General features: G+C 40.9%; 1 protein-coding gene across 1 annotated transcript; it reads right to left on the reverse strand.

Moving 5' to 3' along the window:
• Positions 1-1744: 1744 nt before the first annotated feature.
• On the reverse strand, positions 1745-26667 carry bag6l (BCL2 associated athanogene 6, like). The gene is made up of 24 exons (XM_084563777.1): positions 26112-26667; positions 25909-26026; positions 25107-25312; positions 24930-25001; positions 24732-24854; positions 24246-24412; positions 15357-15486; positions 13125-13328; positions 12427-12655; positions 11724-11786; positions 11356-11630; positions 10145-10223; positions 9303-9616; positions 7787-8036; positions 7473-7642; positions 7028-7081; positions 6825-6927; positions 6365-6489; positions 6133-6267; positions 5799-5861; positions 4853-5050; positions 4253-4360; positions 3721-3867; positions 1745-2943 (listed from the first exon to the last, which is right to left on the reverse strand). The coding sequence occupies exons 1-24, from the start codon at positions 26190-26192 to the stop codon at positions 2845-2847; spliced, it is 3513 nt and encodes a 1170-aa protein (XP_084419903.1). The 5' UTR covers positions 26193-26667; the 3' UTR covers positions 1745-2844.
• Between the last annotated feature and the right edge of the window lie 20 nt (positions 26668-26687).

Genomic DNA, 26687 nt, shown 5'->3' on the forward strand with positions numbered 1-26687 from the left:
GTTGGTGTTTAAAGTGTGTGAGTTCACTTTCTTCCTGAGGATGATGTATTGTAACAAATAGTCTGACTCAACAGACTGATATCAGATTATTAAGAATCTTAACTTGTTTGTTGACCCTTGACCTTCCTTGGAGCGTCACAGTCAACTTTTTCACTAATACTACTACTACTACTACTACTACTACTTATGGCAATGCACAGATTTCACAATTATTTTCCCCAGAGGATGCACACACCATACTTTCTTTTGTAGGACATTCATTACGCATCACCTTATAGATAAATGATCACCTGTTTGAAAGAAAGGTCTCCTTTATCTGCCCCATTACAAATACAGTAATTAATTGATATTCAGTGAAACTAACTTTATATTGTAACTTTTTATAAAAAATTATACTCATGCCACATGAACAGCACATCAAGTCAGTCACTGATCTTGCAGGTTCCTCCTGTCCATGTGGTTTACAAAGTGATTCCTTGTAAATACACTATAAGACAATTTGCATTCCCGAGTTGAGCTCAGTCCTATTAACTTACTATGCAGTGAGACTTATGATACTTCATATATGCAGCCTGCCTACACAACTGTGATATGCAGTCACTGATTTAGTTACAATAACTTTATGAGAACACTGTATAGTCACTAGGATTTTCTACAATGAATACATTGAATGCAGTCTCTATGTATGCCTCTCATTTGTTATCAGTCTCCAATGTATGATTAGCTTCTGTAATAGTATAGTATAGTATAGTATAGTATAGTATAGTATGAGATATGCGTCTCCTCCCTTTTCTTCTGTCTCCCCGCTCTTTTTTTTCTGTTGCTCCCCCATATGAGCTGGGTTCTGCTCAGGGGTTCTACCTGTTTTTTTTTTTTCCTTTCCTTGCCACTGTCACCTTAGTACTTGTTTTCAAAGCTCTGGGTTTTGTGAAGCTTCTTGAGACACTCTTTGATTGTCCTATCATACATAAGGAAGAGGGCAAGGACAAGGGTTATGGACCATTATTGAATTGTTGTTTGCTATGATGGACAACAGCAGAAGACCACGTCTAGTTCCCTTCCAGTCAGCCAAGAAAATGACATGTCATGTTCTAGACCTGGCATTCATATGGATATTACTTAGACATGTACCTAGACCAGACCAGGCACCCCCACCCCATAGCTATGGCACTCCTTGATGGCAGCAGCCATCCCCAGCAGGATGCAGCCTGACACAGACACACAGACAAAAGCTGTTTAGGAACAACTCAAAAAACATGAAGAACAGCACAAGGTGTTGACCTGGCCTCCAAATTCACTAGATCCCAAACTGATCAACTATCTGTGGGATGATCCACAGAGGCCCCTTTGGAGGCACAAGGGACACCTATACAATATTAGGAAGGTGGTCATAATGTTAGGCCTGATCGGTGTAAATGCATGCCCTGTGTCAACACTCCAGGCAGGCGGTGGTAGAATTGTGAAAAAAAATTGCCACAGACTCTTTGAGTATTGTTGCTGACCATGTACATCCATTTATGACAGTTTACCATCTCTTAATGGCTACTTGATGATAATGCATCACACTGGTTCTACAAACATGATCAATATATCAGTTTCTGGGTTAGAATGAATTCAGATATGATGTGGTCATATTAACATAAAACACAATCTCTGAGGCCCTACAGCAGTGAGCTGTCGCTAGTAAAGTATAGTTACGGCTGTCATTATGAGATTCTTAGCAAATAAATATGTTCAGAAACAATGACATAGAAGCTGTTTTATTTCAGTGATGTTAACAAGCACAAGGTAATCGTTAGCGGTTTGACTGGCTGGCTGTATGCCAGATGAACATAGCACACTAGTACCATCAAGCTGTGGTAGATTACTATACTGCAACTAACACTAGATAAAATCATGTCTCTGAAGTCGCCTGTATTAAATGACATCAGTGTCAGTTAGAAACATAGTACTCTAAAATACAAACAGGGGCTATCTGCTTCATTGTGATATCTAAGGTCACAATGATAAATAAAACAAATCTGATGCCACAGAAAGCAACACTGACAAAGCTCTGACATCGCTGTCCATTTACAGTGCACAATTTGAACTCATTTCCAGTTTTGCCAAATAATGAATCTAGATTTGCAACACAGGATACATGGTAAATGCTAAGGATGACATCATACAGTGATCACTGAACTAAAATCTGAAATTTTGACCAAGTCACAGACACACATGTGCTCACATTACAGTCTTTATCTCATACATCTTCATATACATTCTTACATCACATCTTTTTTCTTGTAACACATACTCTTCATAGTGCAACTGTTTCTCAAAATATCTGAACTTTGTTCTCACAAATTCTTCTCAGAACACTGAAATTGTCAAGTCTTTTCTCCTAAAGCTATAGGGTATTATATGATGCGCAAGCTGCTTCAGAACTAGTGCATAGGATTTGTTCTGAGAGAAAGCTCGATCATTTCTATTCTGTGGGACAGGAATACATCTTAGCTGATACATTACATCTGCTCATGCTGCATGTTTAGTAACTTAACTGGTTCCTTAAGCTTCTAAGAGGTGTTGGGGAACAGAAGTGAATATTTTCGCATGAGGTGATTCAAGTAACATCAGACCATGTGCCACCGAGGTTCCACTGTCATCTGGTGTTTCCATTCTCACCAAAGTACAGCAGATAATGTTACACTGAAGCGTAGGGGAGGAATCATTCTGTGAAGTCAGCACACATCATCACAACAGGCAATGTCAGAGTAACATGGGATGTTACAACACTACATGGACTCCATACAGAATCAGTTCTGGACCCAGTCATGCCAAACCATGGCTCAGGGCTGGCTAGGATTACGAGTCTTCTATAGAGAAGGCTCTGTGTGTCTTGGGGAATCTCTGGGCACTGTAGTCTGGGTCCTCTCTCACTCGCTCTTTAATGTCATCCTTCACCTGGCACGATAGAAGGAGAGAAAAACAGTACTGCATTGAATGTACAATGACCAAACATTTTAAGGTAAAGGTCACACTTTGCATTAAATCATTTTGAGATACTAATGTATTTTTACCATTAAATGAGAGAGCAGCATTTAACATATAGTCATTATTGTTACAGCTCCTCTGAACAGGTATCAATCAGAGAGCTGAGTCTTGACCAGCATTACTTAACTTACTGTTTGAAATCAGTCTGTTAAAAAGCAGGCAACAAGGGGCAGGATACAAGTGCCACCTGTGGCACTGCAGAACTCAACCAAAGACTTCTGTGCGTGGTTTGTCACTCCCTTACATGTTATTTTTTAAGCCTTCTCTCCTGTCGTATGACAATGTACAGAACATTCTTTCATACACGACACGACAAAATGAAAGGTTGTGGCTGTATTAAGACGTTTGATATGGCACTGCCACACATCCTTGCTGCTAATTTGTCTCAACTGTCACTTGTAGCATTGAAACAAACAACTCCTGCGGGCCAAATTAGGAATGAATTAGGAATTTCTAATCCACAGAGGGTACTTATTTGTAAAACCTCTCCAGAATTTTAAAAAGTGAGTTATATTTTGTTGGACATGTGTTGTTCCATGTTGTGACTAATGGCCACGTGCAATGAGCCGTGCAATACAGAAGCTATAAAACGTACTTATTGTTGTGGTATTAGACCCCTGTATAACAATTAGAAATTCTAGAAATAACATCATGCTACACTGGGTCCCTTTTGTCATAGTATAATACCTGTTTGGTGTATGCTTGCTGCATCTCTGGCCTCTCCAGCTCACCCTGCAGACTGTCTGGGGTAGTGACAGGCAGGACTCCTGCAGCACGGGCAGCTCGGCTGACTGCATCTGACAGGGACAGGTGTGGTCCTTCACACTGACTCATCTAAGGACAGAAATACTACTGTCACATTCCTCTATCTGACAAAGAAACAACTATACTTTAAGGAACAATATGGCATTTAAGGAAATATCCAAGATTGCCTTCTTACACAGATGAAAAGATGGAGATAGATGTGTTTAGCACAAAGACTAAAAATGTTAGCTTGGCTTCATCTTCCAACAACAGTTTTGTCTCATGGGACAGAAAACTATAATAAGGCTTTCTATTTTTAAATACTGTATATCAACGTCAAATGTTTACTTTTTAATTAGAACAAAGCTCAAGGCAGCTTCCTGGTCATGTGTTAAGAAGAAGAGGAAAAAAAGATGATAATGGAAATTTGTGTGTTGTGCTGTGTTTGTGTTATGTGCAAGTAAACACTCCTCACCTTCCTCCTCTTAGCAGGCATCCCGTGCAGGTAAGCGTCAGACAGTGGTGGCTGTGTTTTGATCTTCCTCTGAGACAGCATGTCATGTCTGATGATAGGAACCCACTCCTGAACCAGACATTATTATACATCCATAAATCAGTGAACTTGCGCTTACTTCGCACATTAGATACAACTGATTTAAACCAAAATCATAGCAAGGCAAGTTGACTTCTATAGCACTTTTCGGCATGTGAAGGATGTTTGAATGAAAAACAAGAGGACATAAGAGAAGAAGCTGAGAATGTTTTTGTTGGGAACATAAAGGAGCAGGATTCCTCTTCAGATCCAGTATTAATGTTCTGATTGACTGTTTGAATGAAGCACTTTTACCACTTTAAATCTCACCAGTATCAAGTATTTTTTTCTTCATTTATATCTGAAGTCTTGATTTATTTATTTTCCTGCTTATCGTGGCCTCAAACAGCACCCTGCCATGTTGAGAGCTGGTCTTAACCACTGTGACTCTTTCATGTAAGGGACAAAGGAACTAGGACTTGACCACCATGTTAGTATTTACATTGCATTTTCATGTACTTCCAGAATAATCTCATTCCTTACAGGTGGAACAGCTCCTGCCCATGGTTCCATCTCAGGGGCCGCTTCCTCCTGTCCTGTAGGGATACGAGCAGGACGTCGAATGTCGCTGGATGGGGTAGTGCTGTCTCCAGCAGGCGCTCCCCTTCCTCCGCGGTCACATGATGAGACCATGACCTCCTCTGCTGTTGTGGCTGCAGCTGGAGACAGACTCTCCTGTATCTGTCAGACGGGTTGATTGATCATGTGAGCCTTTTATTTCCATTACACTGATTTTCATTAATGGTCTAGCTAACAGAGAAAATGTCATTAAACCTTTGAAAGGTTCACTTAGGACTGCATGAGCTTGGCAATCCAAGTGTGCTTATATTTATTTTATATACCTGATTGCTTTGACCTTTTCTTCTCCATGGCGTTAATGTGTCAGTGGATAATCACCATGTTACCCATCATTCAAGAGTCAGGACTAAACCAATTGACCGTGATACACACTGCTTTTGTATTAACTTCATTATAAAACACAAACCAGAATAGTGTGCCGCTGAGGTGATGGGTTTATATTACAGTAGAATGAATGACTGGGTGGTTTATTTTATGCATTTTTATGGTGTCACTATAAATACATAGTCTACTGTAGAGGTCCACTGTTGACTGGTTCGTTCTCCCCCAATCCACATCTCCCACTATGTCTGTGACTGAGATCTTCTGTCCAGGAAGCAGAGGGCTGTCTACTCATCAGAATGTTGAAGGCTACCCACTTCAACTCTCAAAGTGAAATCATAAGCATACCCTATGCATACCCAAGTCCACTGATATTATCATGGAAAAAACCTTAAACAAACAATTTTGATGAGCAGAGATGAGCCTTTAGGGGGTTCATCAGTATGAGGACAGAGATTTTAAGAAGAGGACTGACTTGCCAAAATGAATTGGAGAAAGGAGAGGAAAAAAAACATAAAAAACAACTCACCTCAACACCGGCAATCTCTGTTGACTGTTCCACCTCAGACTCTGTCCTCTGGTTTAACTCGCCCTAAAATTACATTTAAGTTTGGCAATGAGAAACTGAATCTATTAACTGAATCTGGGCCTAAATGTTCACACCTTAGTCAGACACAATATTATTACAGTAGAACACTGTTTTTACAGTTTAGAGTGGGTACATTCATTGATATTTTTGGTTCAAGAAGTAGCTGGAGGTATTTCTGGATAAAGAAATATTTACATTACACATATCTGTCCACTGTAATGTGTCCAGCTACAACAAGTGTTAATGCAAACTGAAGACAGATAGTGTTTATTACTTGGGTATAGATAACGTAGCGCTGGATTTGGTCCACAGTAACTGGGTTGTGTTCCAGGATGACATGTAGCCTCATAGACATCATACTGGTCAGCCAGTTGACCAGACTGGGATTGACTTCTGTAGACATCCTCCTCTGCACAAACACATAGAAATATGCAGTAACATACAGCTGCTGACTTGTATCACCTGAGCGAAGCATGATGCCGTGGTCGTAAGTGATATATACTAACAATGCGATGGTTAATGACGGCAGTCAGAGCTCTCTGTTCTCCTCTGAGGCAGTACAGGTTTAGAGCCAGACACTCAAACAGGCCCTGAGTGCACAGCAACAGCAGGCGGGGGCCAAACATGTGATCTGAAAAATGAAAAATCCAAATCAGAGAGCCACTCCCAGCATATCATCCTCACATCTGTGTGGTGTTATAGAACCCAGCGGAATTCTGGCAACAAATATTCACAGATTTTAGGTCTGACACAAAAAATTCCAGTCATTTTGCTAACTGCATTAGTTTCCAACTGGGACAACTTTTGGAACAGTACTGCTTTTTGACATAATTTACTGTATGTTGTTTTTTTTCCTTAATCTTCCCAGCACAGAGCTGTGGAGATACACTAGAAGCAGTAGAGGGTGATAGATAACAGTTTACTCTGGAGTTGTGTGATGAGCTATTGAATTCCAACTGAACTCACCATTGCAGCGCAGGATATGTGAGGCCATCTGACTGAACTGCTGTCTGAGGAAAGAGAGGTTGGTCTGAACGACGTCCACTCCCTCTCGCACTGTCACTGCAGCCTAGACATAACACACATAACTCACTTATGCACATAGCACAGTATATTACGTATGCCATGGTAGTTTGGATAAGTATGTGTGTGAAAGAAGTTGTCCTTACAAAACTCTCAGCAATATACTCCTCCAGTCCATTGATGAGGCCCTCAGCTGCTCTCTGCATGGAGGACTGTGTGTTAGTATTGACTTCTGAGGAACAAATAATCAGACTAGAGACTCTGTTCACACATGTTACAGTTGACTGTGACAACATACTACCATGAGATAGTATGAAATACTGGTCATGAAAACCTGATAAAGATTAAACTGATTAGCCAAAATTGATTAGGGAAACTTTTGGACCTAACATTCATGTGTGGTTACTAGGACATGTCGAAAGTCACAATAATTAAAATGCCGCTGTATGACACACACACCCGGCTGAAACTCTTTCTGTGCAGGGACAGTAGAATACCCCATTTTGGCACAATCCTACGGAAAACCACAGCAACACATCAAGTGGCTTACAGTTTGTGAACAAATAATGAAGAACTCTAGTCTGTACTTACAGCTATGTTTGCATCAGTGGCCTCTTGGCCCTGGAGGTAGTGTTCAGTGAAGAAGTCCGTGAGCTGGGGCTGGATGCGGCTTATGGGCTGGGCATTCCCATGAAGCAACAGCACCATGTCCACCATAGAGAAATTGCGGCATACCAGGGACAGCAGGTCACCAAAGAACCCTGACAGGATAAGAGGCGTTTTATAAATATATCAGCAACAACCATGATGGTTAGCGTGAACTGTAAATAGTAAAATACAGTAACTATAAGGTTAATGTTGACTGCAAGCTAAATTCACATTCATTCTCCTGTCCTGAGACTCACCTACAGCATCTCCAGAGCCAGGAGCAAACAAGTTGCTGGTCTGGGACAGTCTCTGAATGAACTGGGCAATGCTTTCTCCATTACCCTGCTGTGTTCCCAGAGAGCCCATCATAGTGGACAGCACTCCCTGCACAATACCAGTGAACAGCTCCGGGCTCAGAGAGTCTCCACTGGGACTGCTTCCGGCCTGGGCTGGGGCAGGACTGGCAGACTGAGGAGGGACAGGGGCACCTAGACCAGTGGGAGGTGGCTGGGCAGAAACAACATTCACTGTTCAATGATGGGTATTAACAACTTTTGCCTTGATTTTTTATGCTTCTATTCACTGTTGGGGTTTTCCAGATATTTTAAGGATTGTAAAAGGCATATTTATTGGAGACAGCTACAAATATCAGTCAATCATTTTCTGGCTTTGCATACATCCAGCTGTAACATAGCATTTGGTTGCTAAAAATAAAACCAGAGCCTGGTGTTTCAGCTAATACAGAAAAAAAAACTGCACGCTGCTGAATAAGTCATACAACCCATTAGAATCATTTTGTTGTAAACAAATCAACCCCACGGCGCTCCATGAATGCAGATGACTACGTCACTGTTACTCTTCTGTCCAACACCGTATAAAGCCCGTCAGAAAGATTTGATTGGCCTGGCCCGGATCTTTGCTGGAGTGTAATCAGTTCCCAATGAAATGAACCCAGACCAATATTTGTGGCCGGGTGATGTTGGGCTTGCTTCAAGGTTAATACCAGAAAGCAGGTGCCTGCTTAATAGTAGTTATTTTGTCTGTTTTATTCCCTACTTTTAGGTCATTTACAAATTATACAGCAAATTACATCTCGGTAAAATACACCATTTAGTTTTTCAATGAAGTGTTTTTGCTTGTTTTATTTCCAATATGTTTTGCGGTAACTGCTACCAATATCAGACAACATGCAGTATGGGGAGAAAATAATCTTGATGAAGTGCAGTACATTTTTAAGGGTGTTCAAATTTGCTGTACTTCTAACATAACATAACATAACAGTTTAGGAAGTGTATTGTAGGTTCCCAGCATTCCTGCTTATGACACTTATGGTATCATCTCAGTCTTTCTGAACCCCGCCAGAGGGATGTGTTCCATATTTACATAGGCTCTCTAAATTCAGGCAGCAGCGGTGGGGAAACAGCATGTCTATAAAAATGGTTGGTAACTTTTTAAGCAGCTATCAGCAGTATGTAAGGTAGATATTCCCTTTGGCTACACTAATTATTTATGGAGAGAACCCAAAATATGACTAGGGAGCTAGAAATTATACAGTCAAACATTTCTGTTTATTCTATTTTGTATATACCGTTCCTGTAAATTGTATATACCGTTTCTGTTCACTATTCCTGCTGTACTCTGAGCCATTGCACCGAAATTTTGTTTTGATGGAAATCTAAATGACAAATAAAGTCCGTAATTTCAAAATGTATCTAAACAGGACGTGTCCAAAACAGACACTCAGTACACCAAGCTAAAACTTTATAAACTCACTGGTGTAATGTCTGACATGCCCTGGAAGAAGTCGGGCACCCTCGGCAGCGTCACTGTGATGGAGGAAGCCAGCCCCGAGCCAGGAGCCCCCAGCCCAGCTGCTCCCATCAAAGAGCCCAAGAGCTGTGCCACAGTTGCATCAGGACTGCCCTCTGCTGGCTGACCTATGGAGGTTGTACTGGTGGTGTGGGTGGATGTCAGTCCAGAGGTGTTGATAGAGACAACGGGTGGAGATGTGGTGGTGGACTCGGATGAAGACGAGGTAGAAAAGGATGACGGAGAGCTTGTCGAAGAAGACAAAGTCACTGGATCACCTGAAGGGTTTAGAAAAGCCAGAAAAAAGCACAGTGATGAACACATAACATAAACATTCCTAGCATAATGAAATGTTTTGCTCAGAGACAGAGACTTATCTCAACATAAACCCCTCACAATCAAATTCTCTTACCGCAGATGTTGCACATATTTGTATTTTTATGTATACAGAGGCCACAGACATTGCACATGTATAAACAACTCTACCTGTACATAGTATTACGCACACATTACAGTTTTTATGTTGTGTCTATTGTTCTGCATGTTGTTTATGTTGTTGCAATATATTCTCATTTTGGACACTACTGCTGATGATTGTGTCTCATGATATCACATTGTCTCACTGTCCCATTCCCACCTCTGTTAAAACATCAAATTTAAAACAAGGAAATACTATTCAACAATACAATTTCACATTAATCACTTGGTATGTTGTCTTTCTACTACTTTCAAATAATATGACTGACTATTTGTGTTGTAGGCAAAACCGTGAACATTATTAGCTATAAAAATGGGTTCACACTGACCTGGCTGCCCTGGCATCAGCAGCTGTCTGACCAGACCACTGATGATCTGGGTGAGAGAAGATGGAGCCAGAGGTGTGCCCTGTTTAAAGAAGGGTAATAGGCAGTTTATGCTTCTGCGGCAATTTGACGCCATAGCTACAGCGACAGCCCAGACCCTACGCAAACCTCACACAGACCCTAATGCCATAGCCTGACGTGCACCTCCCCAGAAATGTAACTACGCGTTGTGGTGACACAGTCCCTAAGAGCTGTTATTGGTCTGCTTGGTAGTAGCATATTTCCGCTTTAGTATTTCTGGCTGCTTCTCCGGTTTCGCAATGTTCAAATTTATTGTTTTGGATCAATTCAAATGGAATACACCAAAGATTGACTAAGGAGATTCAAGGGTACAAGCATTTGTACAATTCATTTTTGGTGAAAGTTTGGCAAAAGTTTCACTTGCCATTGTTGAACGTGAAGCAGGAAGTAGAAACAAAAATGAACCCGACTGGCAAAAAAGACACAGCACCAACTAGCGTTTGGATGGTGTTTTCACAGAGCCAGACTGATGAGCACACAAGCATAAATGGTTCGCACCGATGTAGACTATGTGCGCAGGTTACGCCGTATATGCCCCACAGAGGCATAAACCATACAGAGATAAACCTGCAGCTATGCATAAGTAAACTGTTCATTTTTAATACTTGGTAGAAAATCCTTAGCAAGTAATGACTACCTGCTACCTCTGGTAGATTAGTTTAGTTTTTGCAGCTGAAGGATGGCCTGTTAAAGGTTCTCTTACATTGAGAGAACCTTTAAGCATTGTCCTGAGTTCACAGAAACCGTTTCCACGCCACATCTCATACCTGCTTAACTGACTAAGAAATAATGACGGATTACCCACGCCTGTCTACAAAAAAGCTTTTGACTTGTCCAATCACTTCTGAGCCCTTGAAGATAGAGAACTGTGTATAAAATGGTTGTAACTGCTACACTTCTCTTTGGATGTGGATACCAACTTATGGCCAGAGTAATCGAACAATAACTTAAGTCATGTTTAAACTTCTGAAATGTCAAAATGTGCCGGTTTCTGGGACTGTGTTTGGATAAAGCCAAACACTAACTATGATTACTATAAGCCACTGGAAATGCTGGTGGTGGGTTTTTCCCCCATAATTGCTAGATGAAGCCACAGATGTAGTTACATCTCTACCCACTGGTGCTGATGTTACCTGTCCTGGTTGTTGGCCAGCTGTGGGCACTGTAGCCCTCATGTTGATGGTGGTCCCTCTGGTTCCCATAGGCTGAGGGACATGTGGGGAGAAGGATGGTTGGGTGATGACCACTCTTCCCTGAGCAGCATGGGGGGACTGTTGGGAAGCGGCTTCTTCAGGGGCAGCCGGACGGCCTGCCGAGGCAGACATGGCAGCAGCTTGGTGGGAGATCTGGTGCACAATGGCCTGCATGAACTCAGGGGGGAGTCCTGGGAAATGGGCAGGTGTTGCTCCTAAATACAGAAAAAAATAAATTGTCTTCAAAGTAGATTTGTGAGTATGTACATTTTCATAGTCATACCAACAACCCACAAAGAATCACTTACCTGACTGTTCGTGACCCGTCACATTTGGCTGTCCAGGAGCTTGAGGAACAGCAGCAGACTCACCTGTTCAACACAATAGCATAAGTCCAATAGGTAACAATAAGTAACAACAGGATTTTGGCAACCAATAAAATCACAGCCCAAATACACTAAAATCACTTTATCATAATAATACCAATAATAATAATTAATCCTTCATTGGTCCCTCATAGGGAAGTTCTTCATTCGTTCACACAGTAGTGTGGGCTGCTATTTGTCTAGCACCCAGAGAGCAAATTGGGGGTTAGGTAGAGAAATTATATTTTGATCAAATTCAACCAGTGTCAGTGGATTCTGCTGACATACTAGCCTTGAAACCTCACTGCCCCCACCCACAAAATCTTTGGAGCGGAAAGTTGCTCTGGTGGGAGTTGATTTTGCTCTGGCAAAAATCTGCCGGCCCAATCAAATCGTTCGGTGGGCTAAGGTAGCGATGGAGAGTAACAGCGACACAGTTACATATATCCTTTTGAACGCCATGGAGTTGAATGCTTTTACAACTCAATGGCTCTGACTGAATTTAGGACTATCCAATTGTCTGAGGAGTTTTATTTCACATATTCTGCTCCATCAGCTCATGTCATCACTGCCTGTTTCAGACTTATCACAGAAGCTCACGTGTTCATAAAAAGTCAGTTCTATGATTACTTGACAGCACACATACCATCAAGGTTCATCTGCATCATAACTACAGGCTCCATGGTCTGGTGTGTGATGCGGATCACTCTGGGTCCTCCCTGTCCTAGATTATGAATGGCCCCGTTTGCCTGAAAAGATGGAGCTTGTCCTGCAGCCTGTTGGTCTGATTGAGCAACGCCCGAAGAGGGACGCCGTTGTCCTTCGGCTGCCTGTCTACCATTAGACGTCAAGGTTACTGTTGTTCCCAAGTTTATCTAAAAGAGAAAAAAAAATGATTTCAAGGCCCATTACAAAAAAGAACAGACATTGTAATGGAATATTAGTTTTTCTTCATTGGATCCCTGTAAAATTCAGAATACAATTTAAAACCCTATGACCACAGTCTGGCTCTGTCGGAGATTTCCTCTGAGTTTTTTTTTTTTAGATTTTCATATGTATTCTGAGAAAAAAAAAAACATTACTATATACTCCAGTAGTTGTTTACAATTAGGATCATTTTAACATTGCTTTCTCTTCAAAATTAAAACTGATTTAAAAAATGTGAATTTAAATGACAGTAAAAAGAGGCACTGTGGTTAACTGACTGACCATCAGTCAACATGCACCACGTGACATTTATGAGGCCATAATCTCAGCTACCATGCAGTGAAGTAGATGCCACAAACAGAACTATTTTGATTCATGACTTATTATACACAGAAGATTAGTGTGGTGTGGACCTACTGGAATGGGCATGTGGGGCAGACCAGTTTGAAGCAAGACCGGGTGGGTGTAGTGGCCTATGGGGCGAACCATGTACAGGTGACGTGGAGGAGAGGTCGCCAGGTTACAGCGTAGGTCACCAAGAACAACAAGTGTGTTTCCTAGAAGACGCAGAGCATCTCCAACCAGGTTAAGAATGCGTTGATCTTCTTCTCTTTCCTGGGTCTGTGAATGAAGACACACTTTGGACTGTTATACAAACCTTAAAGATTGTTAATCATAAAGATGTGCTGTGTGTAAAATAAGAGAGATTATGGACAAATGCATTAATTTAAGTATGACAGTATTACAACTCTTTCACAATTTGAGCCTGATGAATCCTGGCATTCTCATCTTGGAATATGCTCGTGCCATCAGGGAAGAAAAAATGATGGAATAACCTGGTCATTCAGTATATTCAGGTAGTCAGCTGACTTGTTGCCAGCTGAAAGATAATTGCCCATGCAGTAATTATCCAACAGGATTGCTCGTACGTATTTGCTTAGTTAAATCGAGGTGGTGACTTTTTTTTTGGCCAGGCAGTGTACAGTACTTACTGATATACAAACTGAGTTGAAAGAATTAATGTATGGTAAATGCACATTTAAAGCAAGAACAGGGGCAACTGTGTTAAAATGACCTTCTGCAAGAGAGGATATCAGTAAGAGAGCTACATAAGAATTGGACTGGTTAGACTTGTAACATCATTCATTGAAGCAACGCCCCAGTGCATTCACTGTAATAAAGACTTCACCCTCTACGGGCAAAAGTAACATGGGATGTAAGTGCTGCATGGCAACATGATAAAAAGGTGCATTATTTGTGTTGGAAATGTTGGAACACTCATTCATTGAAAGCACATCCGGTAGGCTATTATTGAATTATTTATATAATGTTAACAGCAGAGATGGGTGACCTGCACACAGCTTAGATCATAACTTGGACCATGGAAGCAGAAAACAGTGTGCTGATAGACTATGCAAGGGAAATATCTCAGAAAAACTTAAATAGAGTAAAGACAGATAAAAGGCTTGGTCACTATTTGTGGCTGATTTGTATATATCAACATGAACATGTGCTAATTAACCACATTTGGATACCATTTGTATAACTGATTGAGGCATAGCTTGCTCATATTCAATAATTGCATCTGCCCAGTTATTCTTGTTTATATTTATTCATAGGTTGAGTTAGTTAACCATTGTAAGGACAAAATGACAAATGTCAAATTTTAAAAGTTCTCCCTACTAGGAGTAAGGAGCATTTACTTTTATCAAAAGGTCAGAAGTTCTCTGACTAGCATGAGTGTCTCACTATAGGAATGCCTCCTATGTGACCTTATCAGAAGCTTAAACTACATTACGCCATCATATAATGGGGTAATCCGTCATTATAGGCTGGATGTTTCTATTCTAATTGAAACTATAGACTTTTGGTAATTTGTCTTGCTTAATATTAAGTCCCCATGCTGTTGTGTGGTACACCTCATCTCATGTTTTCAGTGTGCACCTATAATCCTATAATGGAGTGAAATTAGTCTCAAAATGACCACAAATGTGTGTTCCAAGATCCACGCGTGAAACATAAGATCCACGAACGCGTACAATGATTTGTGTGTGCATTTAGGGGGTCACAACTAAAATAATAAACTAAATAATTGTATCATCGCAAATTCACAAGTCTAATCGTTCTAATCCACAAAGTTCATCGTTTTCAATGGTTCAAAAGGTTGAAAGAGCCACTGCTCAGAGCCACAAAGATCCACAAGTTCCCGTTGCGTTTATCTGTCACGGGCCTGTAAGGGCCAAGTAAGACATACCATTCCTGTAGGGAAAATACATCTTTACTTGTATAACTTGTACCAACACTGAACTCAACAGAGTACCATGTAGACATGAATATATGGTTTAAATAAGTTGCTGCTAGTGGATGGACTTATTCTGCTGGGTCAATACACTGATGTTCTGGTGGACCTCCTAGTAGTTTGTCTGAAGTGAGCATTGTGACTTGTGACACAAAAATCGTTGTGTGCTTTTGTGGATATCATGTTTTACTTGTGGATCATGGAACACACATTTGTCAGCATTTGGAGACTAAATTCACTCCATATATAATCCCTAAATTGCATAATGGTACAGTGATGCTGTACGGCATAAATGTTTAGCACTGCACATCATTGAACAAGTTTTTCTTTTTCATGCACGTCCTCCTTACATTGTTGTTGTAGTCTGCTGATGTGGCAGCTCCAAGGATTGAATGAGTCCTCTCTATGAAGGGACGTAAACGCTCCTCCACACTCCTGACTTCAGAGAGAACCTCCACAAATTCAGCTGGACTTGGGTGGCTGCGGACAAACAGCGGACAATAGAGGTGAGCACTGCAAAATATTAGTTAATGAACACTGTGCTGTTTGGTAACCAGTAATAGCTAAGATAAAGATACATGGCTCCACTGCAACATGGGGGTCCAAGTCTTTCATGGAAATGTTACAATGTAGGGGAAAAATAATCTGCATCATCATTTGTGCATGCAGTGTTCTAAAACATGCTGTGAATTGCAAATGTTTTGGGATTTAAGTCTAACCACATACAAAAAAAATCTTATTTAAACACTGAGGTCCAAAAAGTCTGAGGCCACGTTGAAAATTTCTCATATTTTTAGTGAAAAAAAAAAAGTTTGAGAAATGTGAAACATTTAAAAACTACAACAAAATGAACAAAAGGTTCTGATATGAAAAAGGATGAAGAAATATATTAGGTTAGGGCACAACTTCTAGGTTAGTCATTAAACAGAAGCAAATTTCTAGCAATGACCACTGACCACATGACTTTAAAATAGTGGTAACCCTTCCATGAGGCTGTGTTCAGATGACGTCTATTTTAAGTATGGTTGTGTGTTAGGTTTCCTGTGAGACACTGCTTAGTAAGAAGCACTTAGTAACTAAATCCTTTTTATTCAAAGCACAATCAGGCAGACCAGAAGGGATCACACCATCTGGATATCAATACATGTTTTGTTCACAGAGAGACAGAAAAGTAATCTAATCATTGATATACAATTTGCTAGATAAAGAACACAAACTACCACTTCAAAGCTTTGTGAAGAAATATTGCTACCCAAACTCACCAAAAAGCTTTGCAAGAACTACTGGAAGACAAAATACCTCAGAGTGCGTACTGTCACTGACTTTCCTCTATAGTCACCTAACCTAAACCCCACTGAACATTTCTGGGGGCACTTGAAACCAAAGATTCCTGATGTCACAAGAAGCGCTCTGGAACACTGCCACATGAAAGGATGAGTTTTCAGGTTTCTTACAAACCTTTGTGGTTCAAACCATTTAGCAGTCATTTCAGTAAAAGGTAGGCCAACAATTTTAAGGGGAGTCATGTACATATTCCTGAATGTTCCATTCAGATTATTAAATTGAGATTATCATTCATGAGTGAAACGTTTTGTATTAAATAGGATGTGATATATATTATATATGTGCAGTTATATTGTATTCTAACTGCACCCTCTGTCCTCTGGTGGTAATGTGCTCACCAGTGCGTATGCGCACGTGTCTGTGTGTGCATCAGGGTCAAGCTACACAGAGCAGAGGAGAATTGTAAATGCACAACCATGTAAAGACAGAAATGACATGCCGTCGTATAAATAAGATTAAACTGTTTAGTTTGTTTGATAAAAAAGGAAGGTACAGACTGGTTCTGACTTCTGTTGTGATCTGAAGCTATGCAGAAAACACAATTAAATAAGAAATAAATAACTTGACATAATATAATGGTAGGGGAAACACTGTCTGGACATGTTTTGTTTTGTTATTTTAGTTAGTTATGAAAATATAAAGTTACAGTTAAATAATCATTCTGGATTTAAAGTACAGACTTTCAGCTTTAATTTGAGACTATTTGCATCCAAACTGAAGGAATGGTTTACAGCTCTTCAATATGAAGTGCACTATTTAACAATAAACCCTGGGTGAAGAAAAAGAGATTTATTTTTTATTTTTTACTGGTTGTGACGTGAAGAATGATGTCAACAGAGAGGTCAAGCGAGCCACAAAAACAGCCAAGCTGAAATATAAGAACAGTATTTTGCAAAAGGGAATCTCCGCTCAGCTTGGCAGGGCCTTAAGAACACGGCAGAATTGAACTCTGTCTCCACCAGCCACAAGCCCATCCAGGTTGCAGGCAGCATCTTCACTTCACTCCCCAATAACCTCAATTCTTTCTTTACCAGATTTGAGAAGGACAACAGCACCCAGTTAAAATCAACTCAACTCACTCAGACCTGATAACCCTATCCTCACCATCCGCAGAGCAGAGATGGGGAGAGCCCTTAAAAGGACTAAAATTGACATAGCTCCAAGACCAGACAACATACACTATATTACCAAAAGTATTCGCTCACCCATTCAAATGATCAGAATCAGGTGTTCTAATCACTTGGCCTGGCCCCAGGTGTATAAATTCAAGCACTCAGGCATGCAGACTGTGAAACAAGACATTTGTGAAAGAATGGGCCGCTCTCAGGAGCTCAGTGAATTCCAGCGTGGAACTGTCATAGGATGCCACTTGTGCAACAAATCCAGTCGTGAAATTTCCTCGCTCCTAAATATTCCACAGTCAACTGTCAGCTCTATTATAACAAAATGGAAGCGTTTGGGAAAAACAGCAACTCAGCCACGAAGTGGTAGGCCACGTAAAGTGACGGAGAGGGGTCAGCGGATGCTGAAGCGCATAGTGCAAAGAGGTCGCCGACTTTCTGCACAGTCAATTGCTACAGAGCTACAAACTTCATGTGACCTTCAGATTAGCCCAAGTACAGTACGCAGAGAGCTTCATGGAATGGGTTTCCATGGCCGAGCAGCTGCAGCCAAGCCACACATCACCAAGTGCAATGCAAGGCGTCGGATGCAATGGTGTAAAGCACGCCGCCACTGGCCTCTAGAGCAGTGGAGACGCGTTCTCTGGAGTGATGAATCACGCTTTTCCATCTGGCAATCTGATGGACGAGTCTGGGTTTGGAGGTTGCCAGGAGAACGGTACATTTCAGATTGCATTGTGCCAACTGTGAAATTTGGTGGAGGAGGAATTATGGTATGGGGTTGTTTTTCAGGAGCTGGGCTTGGCCCCTTAGTTCCAGTGAAAGGAACATTGAATGCTTCAGGATACCAAAACATTTTGGACAATTCCATGCTCCCAACCTTGTGGGAACAGTTTGGAGCGGGCCCCTTCCTCTTCCAACATGACTGTGCACCAGTGCACAAAGCAAGGTCCATAAAGACGTGGATGACAGAGTCTGGTGTGGATGAACTTGACTGGCCTGCACAGAGTCCTGACCTGAACCCGATAGAACACCTTTGGGATGAATTAGAGCGGAGACTGAGAGCCAGGCCTTCTCGACCAACATCAGTGTGTGACCTCACCAATGCGCTTTTGGAAGAATGGTCAAAAATTCCTATAAACACTCTCCTCAACCTTGTGGACAGTCTTCCTAGAAGAGTTGAAGCTGTAATAGCTGCAAAAGGTGGACCGACATCATATTGAATTCTATGAGTTAGGAATGGGATGGCACTTCAGTTCATAGAATGAGTAAAGGCAGGTGAGCGAATACTTTTGGTAATATAGTGTATGTGTTGTCTGGTCTTGGACCCTAAGGCGTTGTGCCGAGCAGCTGGCGGGGGTGTTTCATCATTTGTTCCAGAGCTCTTTGACAAACAGCACAGTGCCTGTGATGTGGAAACGTTCAAGAGTGATTCATATCCCGAAGAAGGCTACTGCTAAGGTCCTAAACAATCTTAGACCTGTGGCTCTCACCTCTCCGGTTATGAAGGCTATGGAGAGGATCATAAAAGAGCATATCACCAAGGTACCAGACCTGATGATGGACCCCTTGCAGTTTTCATACAGGGTTGACAGAGTGGGTGATGATGCAAAGATATTCATCCTAAATACCATCCACAAACATCAAGAAACCCCCTACACCACAGCAAGACTCCTGCCTTTTCATCAGCACTTCACACCTTGCAGCAAAACCTTTTATCCGAGAGACTTATCACACGCTTCCATATCGACCACCAACTCACTCTGTGGATTACAGACTTTCTTCCCAACGGGTCACAGAGAATGTCGGTGAATAACTCCCTATCCCACATCCTCTTTACCTCCACTGGTTCTCCGCAAGTCTGTGTCCTCTCTCCACTTCTGTTCATCCTCTACACAGACGACTGCAGATCTGTCCAGTCAAACTGTCACATCGTGAAATTTGCTGATGACATGGTCCCGCTGTCTCTGCTCTCCGGACACACATAACATTGCAGCCCAGCTCTGCAGGATTTAGTGGAGTGTTGTGGAAACTTGTGCCTTGAGCTCAACATAAATAAAACCAAGGAGATGATAGTGACCTTTTCCCCTAAATGGAGACAGGTGGCTCAGGCAGTCACCACCATCGTAGCCCTGTGTGATGACGGAGGTCCCTGAGGAGTATTAATACCTGGGAACAGTTTTTCCAACACGGAGGAAATCTTAAAGAAATGCCATCAGAGACAGTACCTACTTAGGAAGCTGGAATCATTTGGGACTAACAATGACACGTTACCACACTCTATCATGCCTTCACTGAAAATGTAATAACTTTTTCTTTCACTTGCTGGTTTCTCTGCAGAACAGCAACCGCCTTCTGGACATAGTTAAAGTCTGCTCAAAAATCATTGAGCAACCTATTTGAACTCTTACTGATGTATATAAGCAGCAGACTGTGAAATCAGCTCACAGGATTTTACAGGACCCCTCCCATATTCTGTTTCCTGAGTCTGAGTGGCTCCCCTCAGGATGCAGACTAGGCTGTCCAGGATGTAGGACATAAGAGAAGGTAGATGACCTACGTGACCAGGGCGCTTAAATACACACTGAACACTGGCCCAACTTGTAGGCACAGATGCAGCTATACAAACTTTCAAATTTTTAAAAATTTTAAGACTTTTTTTTTTTTTTAAATGTCTTTCGATTTTCATTTTGTTTTGTTTTTCTTAATGCCCAAATGGATGCTATATTGAAGGACTATATAAATTATTTGGGATTGTTGTATGCTGAACCATGTGTGCTGTTTTTATGTCTATTGATTGTGACTGTGTGTATTTTTAGCAAATGATGCCCGTTTAAATTGCCACTTGTGGACAAATCAAGTGATTGTGTAGTTCAGGGCTATTCAGTTAATTGGTAATTGGGGCCAGCTCATGAAACTGAGGCAAACTAAGGGGCCAGAGAATAAAAGTAACCACGGTAACAAATAAAGAAATTACAACAACATACTGAAGGAGTCAGTGTATTCTATTTTGTAAATGCAGAACAACACATGCACAAAGGGTTGCCATCTCCCTGAAAAATAAACAAGGGACACCTCATTGGCAGGGCCAGCCAACCCGATTACCTTCACCCTTCCCCGCGTGGTGAATTTTTTTTTTTTAGCTTTTTTGTGTGTGTGAAACGATTTTTGAATTAGATGCATATTTTTAATTGATATGGACACGTGCAAAACAAATTATTATTCAACAATTTATTTTTAATACAAAACAACAAAATTAACAGAAACCTGTCCTGCTTAACTTAAAACTGTATAAATTAATATAAAACAATAGAAAGCAGAGCATTCCTCTTGTAAAAGTGCAATAAGAAAAGTTCAAACAGAAAGTGTGAGGAAAAGTTGTTGCTTTGTTGTCTTCTGGTATTGTCTTCGCAAACAACAGTACCTCGACCAATGAGATGAGCGGGATTCCCGCTTTCAGCTCATTGGTCACAGAGCAGGAGACAGCCTGGGAATAAGTTTACCGTAAATGTTCACATAAAGCGCCCTGTTATTCATTCATTTCATTGACATTTTACACACTATTTTTGATTCTCACGGTAATACAGGACAAAGTGCGTCCTGTTTCAGCTCAATACGGGACGTACTTTTGTTTCTAAATACGTAACGATTCTGCACTGTAATCCCAAACAGTTGTACTAGCTCATAACTAATAAGGTCATAACAGTCAAATGTCGTTATGAAGTTGACCAAACTATAAAGTGTTGAGCTCTGTTGAGATTTATGGCACTTTAATTGAATAGAGCTCAATATTTTATTGCTAATTTGCGTGGAACGCTCAAAAAGTTTAAGAACCGTCATGACGTTATCGACGTCTTGACGTTTTGGTGGGTGGGTCTTATTTCTTCCTCAGGTAAACGAGTCAGCCATCTTGAATTTGCCTTGATGCGAAGAAGTTTTGGCCAACCCATGTGGATGCGGAATACAGTTAAATTTGTTTTTATTTGTTTGCAATGCGCACTTTTATCCCCCCGCTTCAAACCACCACCACCTCAGTTTTTTTCATTTGTCTTATTGCCCTCTTTTGCTCAAGCGCCGTCTTATCATCAGCCCTGATTTGGTAAGTAAGCTAACGGTTTTTTTTTTTTTTTTTTTGGGGGGGGGGGGGGGTTAAAACTGAATTCGATAAATAGTCTTAAATTTGGAACTGGGAATACATTTGTACAATGTCCACAGTGAATATTTGTTGTAAATAGTTTACAAGTCTAAGTAATTGTAACTTTAGAAGTTATTGAATGTGACAAATACGTTACGTTACTTCATTTTTCAACAGTGTAACGTTATCAGCGGGTTTTCTGGATGAACTACATTTCCCATAATGCATGTTTGCCCGGGAAATTGACAGCGGAGTTAGGTCGGTTAGGTCCATGAGTCTGAAGTATAACATTATCCCTGCTTTCAGGTTTCTGCCGGTTGTTTTCGCTGTTCGTAATGCACGTGCGTACTGTGAGTATACTTATTTCAATAAGTTACGGCGTTACACAGTCAATATTTTACGTTGTCGAGTTGTGTGTATGTGTGCTAGCGTGAAACGAACAATACTGAACAACATAATGTGTGTGTGTTATCATGATGCTGACCGGGCCTGTGTTTGTATTTCTTCGTAGGCTTCGTAGGCTGCAAACTGTCATGTAGAAATTACATAAATGAAAAGGTAAGTATAAAGCATTCCACTGAACACAAAGTATGCTAACAGATAGGTGTGAAACTAACATAAGATATAAGCATATGTAAAGTAAACATGTAGCTTGGTTGCAGTCTAAGTGCAGAGTGCTAAGTGACAGTAATGTATAGACATCATCAGCATGATTTGTATCCTTGATGGGCTGAACTCATTCTTGTATTATTTGTGTTTTGTAGACAGCAGATGGTCCAGACCTCACTGACACTCCGGTGGCTCTCCTGACAGTCGTCACAGATGACACTACTGATGTGGCCCTCTTCAGCCCTGAGAGCATCTGTATTGGCGTGGAGGATGAAATACTTGTGAGCAGTCCCACAAATCTGGCTGACTCATTTTTCTTGCTCTTAGGGTACGTCTGTGCACTAGACCTACAGTACCCAAAAAATCTCGAGCTTACATTCACATTTATCCAAAAAGTTGTGATGTGTCTTGAGGACAACAAACCACTGAAAGGGAGTCTACTGACGCTTAAGAATGATTTGTTCAATGAGTGAATCACTCAGAATGGACTATTTGTTGAGCCCAAGTTTGTGTACTGAATAACTTATGGAAACAACTGTTCAATTCATGCACTATACATGTTTAATGCCTACCTTGATGCACTACCTTGATGTTGCCAGCTGAAGTACGGTACAGTAGAAACCAGTACTTTATTTCAATGTTTTTTTTAAAAAAAGTTGCAGCCTTCATGTACAGTTTCCTTTTTTAATTTATGACAAGCACTTTGTTTTGACTGAGCTCCATTGATTCGTGCCATTTAAAAAGCACACTGTGTTGAATAATAAAAAAAGTTGTTAAATTGCCACTGTGGTGTCACTTTCATGTTTTCTAACATTATTACCCGATTATAATTGTGACTGCATGTCCCCCAGATTATGAGTGGAAAAATATTGAAAATTTTAAGTGAATTACTCCCTAATTATAAGTTGAGAAATATCAATATTTATAAGATAACATTGAGATAATTTGAGGCAACTGCAAATGTAATTTTTATTTTATGTAAACTTAAAACATTTAAAAACATCACTCAAATATTGTTGTGTAATCTGTTACAAAATAATTTTTGAGTTGTGTGAACTTATTCGGGTTTACAGTGTGTTTTTCAAGGGACGGTTGGCAACCCTCTTGATATGGACAACTACTGAACTCATTTTTTTTTTTAAGCAGAGAGAGATATTTTGTCTTGTTAGCCAACCTTCGTGCTTGAAAGAAAGAAGTCAGAGCGGTCAGAGCCAGACGTATATACAGTCAGCGCTCAGAGCGTTGCACTCGAGCGCGAACGGCGACTTTGATTGGTCATGTGCGGTCCCTCAAAATATAGGTCCGACTTAAACGTGTGCATACTATATCTCCTACTGCACGAGAGAATGCACAATTAGCCATAGTCATGCGCTGTATTAGACTATCCATATGTAATAACTACACAACACTGTAAGGGCCGGTACAAAATTCCTCAGGGGCCGGACCCAGCCCGGGGGCCACCAATTTAATAGCCCAGGTGTAGTTGATTCCAGGGGTGGCAGTGCATTTGGAACTTACAGTCGTGAACCCATGTGTTTAATGATGCACTCAATGCAAGTTAAAGAGGCTGCAAAAACAAAACCAATCAATTTGTGAGACAACACGAACGTGAGGAGGGGACAAATCAATTACAAGGGTATGGCATTCTGAGAAAAAAATACCAAACATTACAAGGCCTGGACATCCATGGAAGGCAACGATGGTGGATAAACATGGTGAAGACAAACTCACTCACAACATGCAGATAAGTGAAGAACTCTCTTCGAGAGACAGACATGTCAGTTCTGGAACAGCATTCTTTGGACAGTTGAAACCAAGATAATCCTGTACCATATTGACAGGAAGAAAACGGTATCTAGAATGATAGAACTGCTGTGTGGCAGTGTGATGACATGGGCATGCATGGCAAATGGTCATTAGTGTTTATTAACAATGTGACAGAATACAGAATCAGTTCTTTTAAAGAGTTTTGTTAAATTGTAATACGTAGAAGCATGCATTAACTTTACAACCTTACAAATTTGACTTACTTAGGCTCTGTGTTGGTTGGTCTCTCAGTCTGGGTGGAAGTGGAAGACAATGGAACAGGAGGAGAGTTTGTGTCCATGGGTTGTGATGTGATTGCCCCTCTACCAGAGGAAGAAGAGGACTGAGGTACCTCTCCCTCTGAATGGGAGACACTTTCACTGGGTACTCCCTGCAACACATAACATATCATGTTGTATACGAGCAAAGATGAAAATCAGCAAAGTTGTATTATTTTGGAAAATAATAATAATAATAAGCTTTAGTTATGAGTTCCACCATGACAACAATAAAATCAACAAAAGTCAAAAACATTTTGGAAAAAACACAACTTCTTGGAAAAAGCAGAACAAAGTTGTAATTGTGTAAGAACACATGATATTATGAAAATGTTGTCGTAGGAAGATGATTTAATTAGTAATGTAGTAATATGATACTTTCCTAAATACAGTATAATGGTAATACTGGTAGTATTAACATATTAACATTACCTCAAGTCTGTGGATTAGAGAGCGAGCATCTCTGAGCAGGTTCTCAGCCAGCTGCAGCCTAACCCTGGGCTCACTCTGCACTGTCTGGTCCAAGTTGATCTGCATATCCACGGAGCCATTGCTCTATGCACAGACACAGGTGTTTATAGAAAGAGAGAGACAGAAAAGCTACAGAATACAGAACAAAACTGCCTTTACCCCAGAGCTGGTGCTGACCCTGCTACTCCTTCCTGCTTCACCAACCCCAGCCATCATATGCTGAACTGACATCTACAAAACAAATTCATGTTTATGTCAGAAAAAGCATTAATCCATTGTACTCATATGAACGATACGGTGGAAGCATGGTTTGCATGCAGAATGGCACTCTCCCACCTGTATCTGCTGTGGGTCCATGATGTTGACAGGCAGGTTGAAGGTGCCCAGCATCACGTAGCTGTTGCGGTCGTGTGGTGCATCCTGAGAGGAGATGTGGCTGCTGCCGTTTCCACTCCCTGTGGAAACACTTGCACCCCCTAAGCAGGAGCTGTTGGGCTGAGGTGGAGCACGCTCCACCAGGTGGATTACCTTCCCATCTACATCTGAAAAAAAAGAAAGAAAATAATTTATTTCTGTCATAAATCTCTTTAGAAGCCAAGACTAGTGATACATATACATACATATATATATATATATATAGTTTGTTTGTTTATATATACATATATATTAGAGTAGAGACCAAGAGGTAGAGTTTCTCTATGCTGCCCTGCAGTTTCGTTACAGGTGTCACCCTCACAAAACTTTTATCAAGAACAACACGGAATAAATTCATGGATATATAGATTACACTCAGCTATATATTTAATAGTCAAACTTTATGAAAGTCATAATGTCATAAAGGCCAGGATAACCTAGCATAGTAACATAATAACATGAGACAAGCTTGCCTCTTTTAAGGTATCAAGAATCAGAAGTAGTCATTCTCCGCATTTACTGTATCATAGTTTCAGAATGACGAATCTGGCTGGAGAACAATTACATACAAAATAGGACTCTGTTTCGACATGAAAATCTTAATATAAGTTTTCGTCATCTCAAACTACAATAAAAACAGTGCTTACAGCCCAGTTGGATAAAAGAAAAAAGAGAAACAACGTGTTTGAAAGGTTCCGCTCCGCCCCTGGCGTCATTTACTCACTGTATTCATTCAGCGATCTGTCATCCTGCAGCACTTTGCCTTGATAGATGAGCCTCTGTTTGTCTACGGGGATCTCCACTGAGGACGCTATATGCTCCTTGAACTGCTTCACCGTTAGCTTGGAAACACACGATAAACACAGCAAGGTGAAATTGACAGAATGGGGTAATCACACAAGCAGCAATTAAATCAGCGAGCATTACCTCTCCTCTGACTTTGTAGCTCCTGCTCTGTGAGTCCAGAGTCTTCACAGTGACTTCAATTAAACCGCTGGATTCAGCCATATTCCCAAATACCTGAAACAATTATAGAGCTGCTAATTCAACGTTTATCAGCAAATGCTTACTGTTGTGCATTGGGGATTGAGAAAAATACAAGCAGTGGGGGAGAAGGGGACCAAGCTGCAGCTACTTCCTTAGCTCGTAACATGTAACCGGTATCAAAATAACAAATATGGTACATAAAGGGTAGGAGCTGGTTACAAACTGCCCCACAGAACGTTCTTGTTATTGTTTATTAGCTTGTTAGCTAGCTGGCTAAAGTTAGCTAATCCTAATTAACGGGAGGCTAACAGTGCTAATTTGCTAATCTCTCCCGGAGAAACCGTTCTCCGCGTTCATTGAAAACCGCGATTATAGGTCTTGTTTGTTGAGTTAAAGCCTGCTAAACTGACCCAAAAAACAAGAAAAAAATTTAGAGAAACTGTAGTTTAGAGTGTGCGCGCATTAAGGTTCAGTTAGCTAACTAGCTTATTCCCAAACACAGCGACAAGGAAGGTT

The sequence above is a fragment of the Chelon labrosus genome (assembly GCF_963514085.1).
Source record: "Chelon labrosus genome assembly, chromosome: 16".
Taxonomy (NCBI): domain Eukaryota; kingdom Metazoa; phylum Chordata; class Actinopteri; order Mugiliformes; family Mugilidae; genus Chelon; species Chelon labrosus.

Excerpts from the sequence above, each read along its gene's own strand:
- bag6l (XM_084563777.1), bottom strand. The coding sequence starts at position 26,192 with ATGGCTGAATCCAGCGGTTTAATTGAAGTCACTGTGAAGACTCTGGAC. Across the intron at positions 10,224-11,355 it reads CTGGCCAACAACCAGGACAG|GGCACACCTCTGGCTCCATC; the intron begins GTAACATCAGCA and ends TTCTTTAAACAG. Across the intron at positions 8,037-9,302 it reads GCATGTCAGACATTACACCA|CCACCTCCCACTGGTCTAGG; the intron begins GTGAGTTTATAA and ends GTTTCTGCCCAG.